This window comes from Cardiocondyla obscurior, linkage group LG21 (genome assembly GCF_019399895.1).
Source record: "Cardiocondyla obscurior isolate alpha-2009 linkage group LG21, Cobs3.1, whole genome shotgun sequence".
In the NCBI taxonomy this organism is placed as follows: Eukaryota; Metazoa; Arthropoda; class Insecta; order Hymenoptera; family Formicidae; genus Cardiocondyla; species Cardiocondyla obscurior.
In genome coordinates this window covers 970,486-983,093 of record NC_091884.1, presented here as the reverse complement: position 1 = coordinate 983,093, position 12,608 = coordinate 970,486, and the positions used below count along the sequence as shown (strand labels likewise).

Sequence of the window (12,608 nt, the reverse complement as noted above, 5' to 3'; positions counted from 1 at the left end):
CGGTCAGCCGCGGAGGTCGGAAGCCTGCTTAAGCAAATTGATAACATTAACACGGAATCTATCTCGATGTTCGTCCGTTGAATTGGTTATTAAATTATTTAATCTAGTAGAGCTATTGCTTTTCTTCCAGTCGTCAATTTTCGTCGAATCACGGAATTAATTTTGTTAGCCGATAGGAATTTTCTTTTCTTTTTTCCCCTTTTTTTTTTTTTTTTTTTCTTTTGAAGCAATTCCGACTGTCGATTTAATTGCGTTTAATTTATATTCGAGAAGGCAATTGCTGGAAGGAGAGACGGCAGTGATAAATAAATTGCTTTCAATTCGATTTGTGCATTTCTCCGGTTCTCAGACCGCAGTGTTTATTTGCGCAGGAAGCACCGCGGTTTCTTTAAGCCTTGATACCTAAGAGGCATTCGTGGTTAACGGAATGGACCGGAAACTCGAAACGGTAGTTATCGGCTGATTGAAATTCGGCGTAAAGGTAAAACTTCCTGTCCGAGTGATAGTTTTCCTGGTCAGCGAGCATTGACATCGCCGCTCAATTAACCAAGCTCCGACCATTTAAGCAATGTCGTACACTGCGCCGAGTTGATGGCTCAAGAACAATCGCTTCGTTAATACTTCACCGCCGACGTATCTTTCAGATTCCACATAAAACGAATTTATATTTACAAAAATATTATCGCAGCGTGCACAACAAATATCTAATTAATTCCGCATCGGGCGTTAATATTAATTAATATTTTCACGAAAGAAATATTGCGCCAGATATTACAATAAATCAATAAATTACTATCTCGAGACTGAAAAGTAGGAAAGAAATTATTAATATCTTTAACAATCGCGGCTGTCAAATATTATTTAACAATATCGTAATTACAGTTTCCGCGCTTCGAGACAAGTGTCTAAAATTTTTCTTCTTCCTTCTTCTTTTTCGTTTCAATAGAAATACCGCTACAATAGCAACGATGGTGAACAATCCTCAAAAGTGATTCACGTCACGCTGTGCTCGCGCCCATAATTCGTGTACATATTGCTAAGTGCGTTCGCATTCTCTCACGTATCTCTCGGAGAATACCTGCCGGGATATAAAAGCCAAACGCGCCGAGCGTAATTTACTTTCCGCGATATAATACCGCGAATCCCTCAGTTTCCTCGTTCGCCACCGTGATCTTTTCTTTGTCCATTCATGGGCGCTGGGGTTTTCAATAGCCGGTGGAAATCCTTACGAGCTCCCCTGGTAGTTTCCACTCTTTGCATTTCGACGGAGTCCACCGGCTCGCTCTCCAGAGCAGAGGCTTTATCTTAGCGGGATATTTACGCGGGGACTCCTCGGCCTCTCTGTTCGTTTCCACGTCCCGTCGTATTTAATCGTTTACTTTGACCGCCTATTCATCCGGCGCTTATCTTGCAAATGACCCTCGGTACAAATGGATTTCGTTTCCTATAATTTCCATTTTACGCGGCCTTTGCGAGTTACGCAACGACGTTTGCCGCGCGCGGTCGAATCTATTTCGAAATCTCGTTGCGTTACGTTTGAATAAAGGGTTGGCGATTTAATAATTTTTTTCATCATTCGGTTCGCCGGTCTGAAAGTAAAGCGAGCGAGGCTCTTTCACGCGGTGCATTTCGTATACAAATGTTGAAGACCGCAAATGACGGTAACGGTAATTCTTCAAGAACGGATGTTAGATATCTTTTTTTTTTTTTTCTTTTTTTTCCTCTCTTTCTCTCTTTTGCATGGAACGTCGTGCACGTGAGTGTTCGTACGCGGCCTCGGGCTGAACGAACGCGATATTATGCGGATTCATGAAAACGATTTCGCCGATATATCCAGCGGAAATGCGAAGTGTTGCCTCACGACGGCTGTCATTCGCTGTTACGTCGGTTCCCGTCGCGTTGTTAAATAAAAATACACCGTTTCTCATTGTCTCCCGCCGAGTACAATCATTTTTAATCTAATAAAAAAAATAAAAAAAAAAAAATAAAAAAAAATAAAAATAAAACCGAGATTATTAAATCACAACGAAAACAAATTGCGCCGTGTAGGAGCGATTGATTAAATATCATATGAGGCTGTGCGAACTTTTTCAGTGCGAATTAAAATTTCGCGGAGAAAATACTTGTTTGCGCGGACAATAATTGAGCGATTAATCCCACAATGGCGTCAACGTGTGCGTAATCGCGGTGGCAGCGACGGCCGGCGACGATGCCGAGGTTGAGAACTCGCATAATTGGAGTCAACGATGCGTACCGCGCGGCCTCGGCTATTGTCTGCGTACAGTTACTCGATTATACCGCGGACACGTACCGAACAATTCGCACCGTCGACAAAAGTGCGCCGCTGAAATGTCGCGGTGCCGCGGACAATGGGGCCGGCCGTATGCGCTTCGTAATATTACGCGACGAAAGTTATTGGCGGTATACCCGAGGGATGACAACGCCACGACTTCTCCCAGCCGACGGCAATAGGAGATTTGCATGAGAATAGAGTTTGTATAAGTCGCCGCAAGTTGAGCAAAGGGGCCTTCGCGCTGAGGAAGATGAATTGAAACGGATCGGCGGAGGTTTATAAAGTTACGAGATTTTCCAAGATTAAACAGCAATTCTTATGCAAATCTCACCTCTTCGCTTGTTATTTTAATTTCTTTTCTTTTTCTTTTTTTTTTTTTTTTATCTTTTTGCACAGACGTTTTGCCGAGGAATGGCTGTTTAATTTGTATTACCTAGCTTCGCTGCGAAAATTTCCACGTTTGTAAAGATTACGCAAAGAAGGCTGAGCTTTTATAAGTGTCGCTGGATGCAAGTATTATTTAGTTTAAACATCGTGAGTTATCGGATGGGACAGTGTCGGGTCTTCTGCCGCTTTCGGAGTTTATTCTCGAGTAGGCGCCGCGTCCCGCACGCGATTCCCGCTGATTCCGCTTCTTTCGCTCGTGCTCAATCTCGCGATGAACGGTGAACCTGCGCGCGACACGCGATACCATTATCAGTCGACGCGGAGCAACGCACCGACGGGCTCCGACGCGTCATTGACCTTGCTCGAAAATAAAAAAAAAAGAAAATATTAATGTCGCCCGCAGCCACGCGCTTTCCGGAGAAGACGCCGAGCTTGCGAAAGGGTTGGAATGGAGACGCGGAGGCGAGAGCTTCGCTGTACGAACGTTGCGAAGGTTACGCAACCCTGTCGCGACCCGTGAGGGATGAATTTAACCCGCCGAGATACGAAAAGTCCCTCGGACACGAGCCATCAGTCCCTGTCGTCTCGCTTTTGTAACGCGAAGCGTTATTAACATCGCGATACAATACCGAGAACTTATTCTGACGTTAACCGCGAACGTCCTCCCGGATAATTATTTTATAACACTTTAATTGAATCAAGGAAACGCCACTTTAAGACAGACGTTATTAACGATCTTCGCGGAACAGAGGAACAAAGTCGGAGCAAGATTGCAGAACTTTCTCGTTTAGAAAGATACGTTTCAATTTTTTTTCTTTTTTTTCTTGGAGGAACCTCGGATCTTCGCTCGGTACCAAGCTCGATCGTGGACCGACGAACCTTTGAGCCGTTGCACTTCCTTCGTTTAGGATTTCGAAGGCTCTCGCTGAGCGTCAGGCGTCCATTCTCGTTGTATTTCTCATGCGTGCCTTTCTGGAATCGGTCGAGGGGAGCTACTTATACGGCGTACCGTTTACGCATTCCTCTCGCGTTGGTCTACGCGCTGCAACTGTGTACCCCGCGGATATCTCTCTCCCTCCCCCTCCTCCCTCCCCGGTTTCTGTTCCGTTCCCCGTCACCGCGCGTGTCTTCGTCTTCCTTCCTTCTCTCGGAAATGCTTCAGCTCCTTTTCTGCGCGCTGACGTGTACACCAGAAGAATGCTCGGGTTTCCGAGTGTCTGATTGTCGGCTCGTTGCTTTTTTACGCAACGTCAAGGTAGAGCCACGTGAAACCACGATCGGATAATAACGCCGGGTATCTATCTCGGACAGGCTGGTTTCTTTTTTTCATCTTTTTTTTTCTTTTTTTTTTTTGCGCTAAAACCACACGCGCTGAATTACACGATAGATTTAATTGCGAGACTGATGATTTAATCCGCCGTTGTATAATAATGTTTTCGTCGGCGTCTAAGTTCAGGGCGAGGCGTGAGCTAAGCGGAATGATAATTCTCCGATGTTGAACGTCGAGTTTCCGGGATAAGTGAGGTGGAAAGCCGGGAATTAAAACTACCTCGCAGAGGTGCTCATGAACGTGCGTAAAATTTTTTGTACGCAATTCATTACATATTAATTAAAAAAAAAATAATAAATAAATAAATTAATCTATTAGTTTAAATTATTAAAGAAATAGCTGAGAAAATTATTTTTTTTCTCGTTTGAAAATCGCGTGGCCGAAATGGCTTTGCCGTTTCAATAGCGGCGCAGATTCTTCCATCGAGGGCCACTTACTTCGAATGCACGGCACAGACCCGGGGCCCGTCGGGGCCCTGAGGATACAATGAGCAATAGAAGAAACATTCACCGGGCTTGACCTCACGCACGGCGTGTCACTTAAGTCACTCATACGCACGTAAGTCGCCGCTCGCCGGCCCGCACGCGTTCCACGCGTATGCGTGCGCGTATACTTAGGTACGTGCGTGTCTCTTTAAAACGCGTTTATCGCCGCGTCGACAGTCTCGTCACTCCCGCGTTTATTTATTTATCGCATATGTAAGATGATAAAACGCAGCGCCATTCCGCGATAATCTTCCGCGGCGAGATTGATAACGCCGGTGAATGATCCGAAGGAAAAGATGATAGAACCGAGACGAATCGAGCTTCAATTTAAGATATAAAAAAGCAGATAATATAATTTATTTATAAAATAAAATAAAAGAAAAAAAGAAAAAATAATTTTTGTAAGTGAGAAAATTAGTTCTCAAGTAAAATTTTCGCTGTTCCGTTTATTTAGACTCTCTGGCGTAATTGAATAATGAAAATGACAAGCTCGATACACATGTCCGTAATTAATTTCGCTATCTTATCTCGTCCGTTAGCTATTTTTATATATAGATACGTTTCCTCCGCGTGAGGGTGCGGAAGAAGTATGCGCTCGAGTGCGTTGATGCGACAGCGCCGATGAAGCGAGAGGAGGGCGAGAGATCGCGGCGGAGAACATTTAGTCATTCGACTCTATAATTGGATTACTGATTATTAGCCGTTCGAGAGTCATCGCGTGTCCCGGCGTACGTGTGCGTCCACTTTCGTATGGGTTTGTGCGCGAAAGACACGCTTGTACCATTGTCGGGAATAATGCGTTCCCGCCCTGACCATGAGGCACACGAGTGCAACGGCGCGTAGGGTGTGCACGCAGCCGTGATGTACATTAATAGATACGTACTGCGGGCGCGTATGTGTGCGTGCGGCGCGGAGAGCATATTACATGCCTGGTTGTAAGCGGACGACGCACGTGCTCGTGAGTCCCTGAGCGAAACAGACCGCTCATATTCTTTCCAACACATCGAAAAGGTCCCACAATCGGCGCACAATCTGTCCGCCGTTTGTACACGGTGGCCTATTAACGAAGGGATCGTTGCCCTCTCTTTAAATAACTAAATTTCTTTAGATTTTGTAAGTTAATTATTTTTTATTTTTTTTTTTTATTTGATAACATTTTTTTTTCTTTTTTTTTTTTGTAAATTGAAAAATATGAAGTATTTATTTTTGTAGGAAGTTATTTTTAATTTAAATTCTTTTTGGATCAAACGGGATGTAGCATTGCTGAAATGGTGACGATATCGTCGACGGTATTATATTTTAAAATTGAAAAAAAAAAATATAAAAATAAAAATAGATTTTTAATTTAAATTTGTCGAACGCGAGATTTTTGCTCGGCGTCACCAAGTATGCACAGGTATCAAGAGAGCCGCCGCACGTGTGGTGTGCACGCCGGTACACGCACACGCGTATGACGCCTAGCGCGAGAACGTGAACGTGAAGCCTGAGGGCCTTTCAGTCCACGTCGAGACCGCGCACGGTGTAGAACCCGCGTTTTTCGAAACCGAGGCTCGTCCGTCACGATCGAAGGAAACGGAGCGATCGCGCGCAATCGCGAGGACCAATTGTGCATTCGGCGAACAGCGAAGGTCAAAGAACGGATCGATGACCCTGATCGGTCCCGCACCGCGATCGACCGGCGATCAATCGGCGATTTGTCCGCGAGTTGAAATGCTGGCACACGTCATTGGCTTCGTCTACTTCTACGTCGAATTTCTGTGTTTTCGGTCGCAACTAAGGACACATTCGAGCGAGCACAAGTTCTCCAAATACGTTCTAGGAGGAGATCATTGAAGCTTCGCGGAAAATAATGTCAAGGAAAAAGGCATGATTGTGGGAAAACTGTGTCAGTGCTGGAAAATAATTAATACGCTCATAAGAATGACGTAATTTTTAATTTGCGATTTTTGGGATTAATTCTAAATCGAAGAATCGAAGATAATTTATCGAAAGTACATATTTCTTTTTTTTTTAATTTCACCTTACGAAGAGAAATTAGGAAATTCGTAGGAAAGGAATCCTCGCTAAAGGATGCTGCGCCGACCAGAGAAAATTTAAACCTCCGACAATGTTATCAGCATTGATGAGACTCGACTCCCCGCGGTACACATGATCGATACTGATTTGCATGAAACTCCGGCGAATGTTAATTGCGTTCTTCCTAGGAAGCTTAATTAATGGAATTGTCTCGTTTCGGAATTAAACCGCCGTATCGATCCAGCGTCAGATTATTCCGGAGACAAAGACGGCGGGACAATTAGCGTGACAATGATAGTGAGAATGGAATCGTAAGACGTGCGAAAAGAAACTCTCAAGGATGCACGGAAGAATTTATGAAAAAAGAAAAAGGGAAAAACGCCAGGAGGTGCAAAACTCATTAGCATCTGCGTGCCGATACATTCATTTCCTCTGGGAGAAAACTGACAAAAATGCTCTCGCCTGAACTATTAATTATTCCCTCCTCGTTCCGCAAAGTTTCACGAGCGACGAGAGCTTCGCTTTCAACTGCGTCGCTTCTCGGAACGTTTCAGGGTTAAGCAAAGCTCGGGTGACGGCTCGAGGCTATGCCTCCGCGCGGAGTATTCCGGGAATTTTCGTGGCTGAAACAAGAGTTCCGCGTGTAAAATTTCGTTACGAAAGATCCTTAGGGATATCCACGCGACTGGGAGAAGTTCCGTCGCGCTGTTTCCCGGCGTTAATAGACCGCCTTGGGGGCGATATAAAAATTTGACGGTGCCGTCCCGGGCGTAATCTTTCGTCGCGCGTTACGAGCTGACGCTAACGAACCAGCCAATTAGGCACTTCACCCGGTGACGGCGGGTTTTTGTATATATACACGAATATGTAAATATATAAGTATATAAAGGTGACCGAGAGAAAAAGAGAGAGAGAGAGAGAGAAAGAGAGAGTGTATCGAGCGCAACGTCCGGCCGGCGTGGCGAAAAAGCCTCGTAAAATCGGGCGCATCCGGAGGTACGAAAAGTGAAAGTATGTTTTGCACAAGATGACGGTAACCCCGGTGCCCGAGGTAACGGCGAACGGCAGCCGGCATCAGTGAGCGACGGGCGTCATCGCGACAGCTGGAGGTGCCCCGCGTGCTTGGATTTTAATAGCCGCGTTAATTAGCGAGCCGCGAACCGAGGACACCGCCGGAAAGTTCGTGCGTCGTCTTTAACAATTCGTGACACCGTCGCGGGTTGCGCGTAAACGCGCGGTTATGCTCCGGTTTCCTTCAAGGCCACTGTCGAGGGTGCGTCGAGGAAGAGGGAAGGGTTCCGGCTCCAAGGAACCGATGCTGCCGCGCGATTAGTCTCGTCCTCTTCCGGCTACGTGGAACCCGCGGGGGAAACGGACATGGAGACTATATTGAATTGTAATTACTGATTGGATTACACGGCGGTTTGCCGTGGGAGACGTAATTGAGTCGGTGGAGCGTGTGCACGACGGAACGTAGAATTGGTATTCGGAGCCGCCGTAATTAGCGTGACGAGGGGACCCGCGGCAATCATATTACTTTTGAGTCGCTTTCTATCATCTCGGGCAGTTCTGCGAAGATTTTACGCGTTCATAAGCCGGCGCGATAGGCATTTAAGTTTTCTTAACTGGAACAGAAGTCCACTCTTAGATTATTTTTTTAAATCTTTTTTTTCGAGCTCTTAGAAAAATTCTATTTATTTTCTTTGAAGAGATAATGGTAAAAAAAATGTATCTTCAATCGAAAAATAAGTGTTATCGTTCTATCGGTTTATTTTATTGCGGCGTGTTTAAATGTTTGATTATTTCGTATCCGTGCACTAGTCATCGCACGTCCTGACGTTGTTTTGCTTTCGATAGTGTCCCTATCGTTACCGTTACACTCATCTATGCCGCGACGCGCCTTTTCGTCAGCCCCGCACTTGTTATCTGTGCACAAATAGAAAGATGTCGTGCCACCTCGTAGGGAAATAAGTGTTTCCGGTCGTTAAAGCCTGATGGCCGGGAAGCGGAACGGTGTGTTCATCTTCGTCTCTTTTTCCTTTTTTTTTATTTGTTTTTTTTTTTTTTTTTTTTAAGGAAAGATACTCTAGACGCGACGTTTTCGGTCGAGCGAGGATCAATGACGCTTGTCTTAAACGACGCATTCTCAATGTTTCCTTATTTTTTTTTTCCAGACCTGAATCTGTGGAACAAGAGTATTAGTCAGCGCTGGCGGAAGCTGCGGCGAAGATGCTCCGTGCAGGAGACGTCGGAGCCGCAGGAAGCGCTGATACAGGGTGGAAGGAACCATGGCGTTATTTACGCGGCGAGATCGACGCCGGCCAGCAGAGAAGCTTCGCCGGCGGCGAAAAGCGTTCAAGATGGTAACTCGCCGAAGAAGCTGCTGCAAACTAGTTCCTTGAGGCTACCAGGTAAATTTGCGTTGATTAAAAGGATTCTTTTATTCAACTCAAGTTAAAATTAAATTAATAAATTAAAAAAAAAAAAAACAAAAAAATTTCTTTAATTTTCTTCAACTAATAAAATGCGCTTTTAGGTACGACGAAAGGTATCGCCGATATCCAGCACGTGCTCCGCAGTAAATTCAGCAAGATAAACGCCGGCATAAGGAAGCGAAAGGCGCTCAGCGTGACGGAGGTGACCCCTCCGCAGGACAATGCCTCGAACTTCTATGTGCCGAGTCCAATCACCTCCTCCACCAGTCAGACGTTTGAGGACAATCGTTACGATTCGAGCGAGCCGGCGTCCCTGCCGCCGTATCCCTTTCACGACAACTTGGAGACTTTGGCGGAGAGCAGCGTGCCGAATTCACCGCGCTGCAACGGCAACAGCTTCGGTTATTCCCAGGACGGCTACGAGCAGAAAGACGTACTCTACGAGAACGTGGTGTTCCCACGATCCTCGCCGTCGTCCAGCTGCACGAGGACACGACCCGTTCTCCAACGTAGCAATTCGGAAAATCGCGAGGCCGGCGTGCAAGATCACTCTTACGAGAACGTGCGCTTTCAACGAGCTAGCGTTCCGCGGGACGATCGGGCTTCGGGAAGCCCGTACGCGGGTCGGCACTTGCTCAGAAGTAATTCCGAAACCAGGGAGCACCCCTACGAGAACGTGCGCTTTCAGAACGCGAAGATCAGGAATCAGTCGGAGCCGTCGTTCGAAGAGATACATATACCAAGAGTGACGCCCCGGAAAAGGTCCACCGACTTTAAACTCGGCGGGCAGGTAAATAATTACACGGGCGATGTCACGGTAAATTCTAGTGGCGGTAAAGAGGAAGCGCCTGCTAGCTTAGGCACGGAGAGAAATTCCAGCAAGAGAAACCCGAAAAGGCTTAATAAAAGCGTCGCAAACATCCCCAGCTCTTCGGGCACGAATTTGAAGGCCTGGCAAGTAAGTGGAACCCGATTTAAAAAAAATTAATAATCACAATCTTTACCGAGGTTTCGAATTAATAAAAAAAAAAAAAAAAAATTAGCAGCAACATGGAATTAAATGCCACTTAATTAAGAAGAATTTTAATGGTTGAGAGATATTTTTTGACGCAATTAACGTAAAATTCTTTTTAGGGTACTCAGGATGCAGACGAAGGTCTAAATAGCGATTCGGAACTTGAAGATATCGACGAGGCCGCCGAAGGGGACGAATCTCGTTTTTGTACCGTGCCAAGACCAGGTAAAGGCGGTGCGTCCTATACAATACTGACCGCCAGATTTCTTAAGGGTCCCGGCCATAAGGGACTGGGCTTTAGTATCGTCGGCGGTACCGACAGTCCTCGCGGAAACATGGGTATTTATGTGAAAACTGTTTTTCCTAACGGCCAGGCCGCTGACTTGGGCACTGTCAAGGAAGGTACGGTCACATCTATCAAGTTAACTTTAATATCTTTTTGGAAATACTTTCTTTAGAAGAAAAAAGAAAAAAATAAATTATTTAAAAATTACTTTAAACACTGCTTTCGTTAATTATACATTTCGCGAAATTAATTATGTTATATTTTCAGGGGACGAAATTTTGTCAATAAATTCGAAACCTCTTCACGGCATGACTCACGCCGAGGCGATCGCCGAATTCAAATCTGTGAAAGCTGGAGATGTGGTTCTATACGTGGGGCGTCGCGTGAATAAGAAAAAGAAAGATACCCTAAGCCTGGCACCGGTCAATCCTTCCGCCGCCTCGAGACAGCCCGTCACGTGATTCCTCTGAAGGATTTTTACAACGATAAACGATTTTTCTGTTTGTCGAAGTTTTACGAATCCAATCTTCCATCTCTCTAATATTTACGATATAGCAATATCGATAATTATTGTCCATAATATTACGCAAAAAAAAAAAAGAAATCAAGGCAGACTGTGTGATTTATCTTAATTGACGAAAATAATCAAACGGTGAAGCGAACACTGTTGAATCAAAATGCGTTACAATATATTCATCTTCGTGATTGTCATCCGAGACCAAGGCTGAGTTTTCCATTTACGTCTTTTTACGAATGATAGTAATATACAAATTACACTTTTTACGTTTTTGTGCAATTTTATACTGTAAATTATATATTTCGTTATTTTCTTTTCAATATATAAAATAATCCTAATGAACAAAGAACTATCTAAAATACGCTTGATGATGGATGTGTTAATCGTACGAGCAATCCGCTCGGTATTCCGCTTTATCAAACATTAATATTTATCGAAATTCATAATCATCGTCTAATATTATCTATTAGAAATATTGATATTAAGGAGGATAATTGAAGCTTCCAATTAAATCTCGTTTTCCCATATTTACTTATATATAAATATGAAGGATTGAAGAATTAAATGCACTCGAAGCAATTCGGTTACTTGTGAAATAGAATTTACCGAATTCTACGCAACGAAGTCCTCCAGATAGTAATTACAGACAATTTATTTTTATAAAACGAATGAAAATATTCCGCAATTTTTGTACAGTTAATGACGAAGCAACGTTTGTCAACGTAACTTTCTGCTGAATCAACGAAGCAAACGTGAATTGTATCAATTGTAAAAATTATTTCTAATGGCCTAGCCGAAGTAATATGTCGTAGAATCGTAAAAATCTGACATCGATCAAGAAAAATACAGCGATAATTAAAAGTGGCAAAAGAACAATTAAATCTTTTTTTTTATCTAATTTCTTGTTGAATCTTTTATTAAATAATCTTGGCATAACCACAAAGAAACCAATAATTTTTTTGTTACACTTCGTTATAACAATCTTATTTACGCTTGCAATATTTTTACAATTATACTGATAATTATTTTGTAATAAAAATAATAATTTAGTATATCAATTTGTTGAAAAATCTTTCGCCGCTTTTACTTATTCTGAAATTTTCTTTATGTAAGTTTGTGCAATTGCGCACACGACAGGTAACATCCAAAGTCCGAACTTCATCGCAGAATTAAATTAAGAAGGGAATTATTTTTTAACTGTAGACTAACAAAGATTGTCCAAAGATAAAGTCCAAAAAATATTTTTACTACAAAGGTGGAAACACGCATAAAGCGCATATCTATATATTATACATATACACATAGTATATATATTATATATATATTTTGATCAAACGAGAACACATTTATTTTAAGAGAAGACAACATTATTAGTATCTAGTCGATTTGTAATATTTTTTGTTTTCGAAAACCCATCTTATAGTCACAATGACGAGACAAAAGAAAGAAAAATTTTATATTTACACCCACACATACACACATATATATATATATAAATACATATATATATATGGTGATAAACACATACGATTATATATTTCTTATATCCATTTTTTAAGATGTAACAAATCGTATAATCGATCATTAGATTAATGATTAATACTTAGAATCGCCGCGCTAATTCGACAAAGGTATATACGCTCCGCACAATAAAACATTTTTAATTAAATATTGAAAAATATAATTTTAATATTAAGATTAGAAGAAACCTTGTGCGCGCTACGCGCGCGTTATTTCATTCGGGGATATTAATTAATTCGTAATTATTTCTTTATGATAATTGAGTGATTTACGGCGTGTCGCCGGTTTACTTACATTTGTATGTTCCGGTTAGGTTGAGGTAA

General features: G+C 43.0%; 1 protein-coding gene across 1 annotated transcript in view; it reads left to right on the top strand.

Moving 5' to 3' along the window:
* LOC139110585 (uncharacterized) overlaps nucleotides 1–10,851 on the top strand; it is a 28,164-nt gene extending 17,313 nt beyond the window's left edge. The window contains exons 7-10 of the mRNA XM_070670419.1: nucleotides 8,686–8,922; nucleotides 9,048–9,904; nucleotides 10,081–10,363; nucleotides 10,515–10,851. Of these exons, the coding sequence (XP_070526520.1) occupies nucleotides 8,686–8,922; nucleotides 9,048–9,904; nucleotides 10,081–10,363; nucleotides 10,515–10,708 (1,571 nt within the window). The 3' untranslated portion in view covers nucleotides 10,709–10,851. The remainder of the gene's footprint in view (nucleotides 1–8,685; nucleotides 8,923–9,047; nucleotides 9,905–10,080; nucleotides 10,364–10,514) is intronic.
* The last annotated feature ends 1,757 nt before the right edge of the window (nucleotides 10,852–12,608 follow it).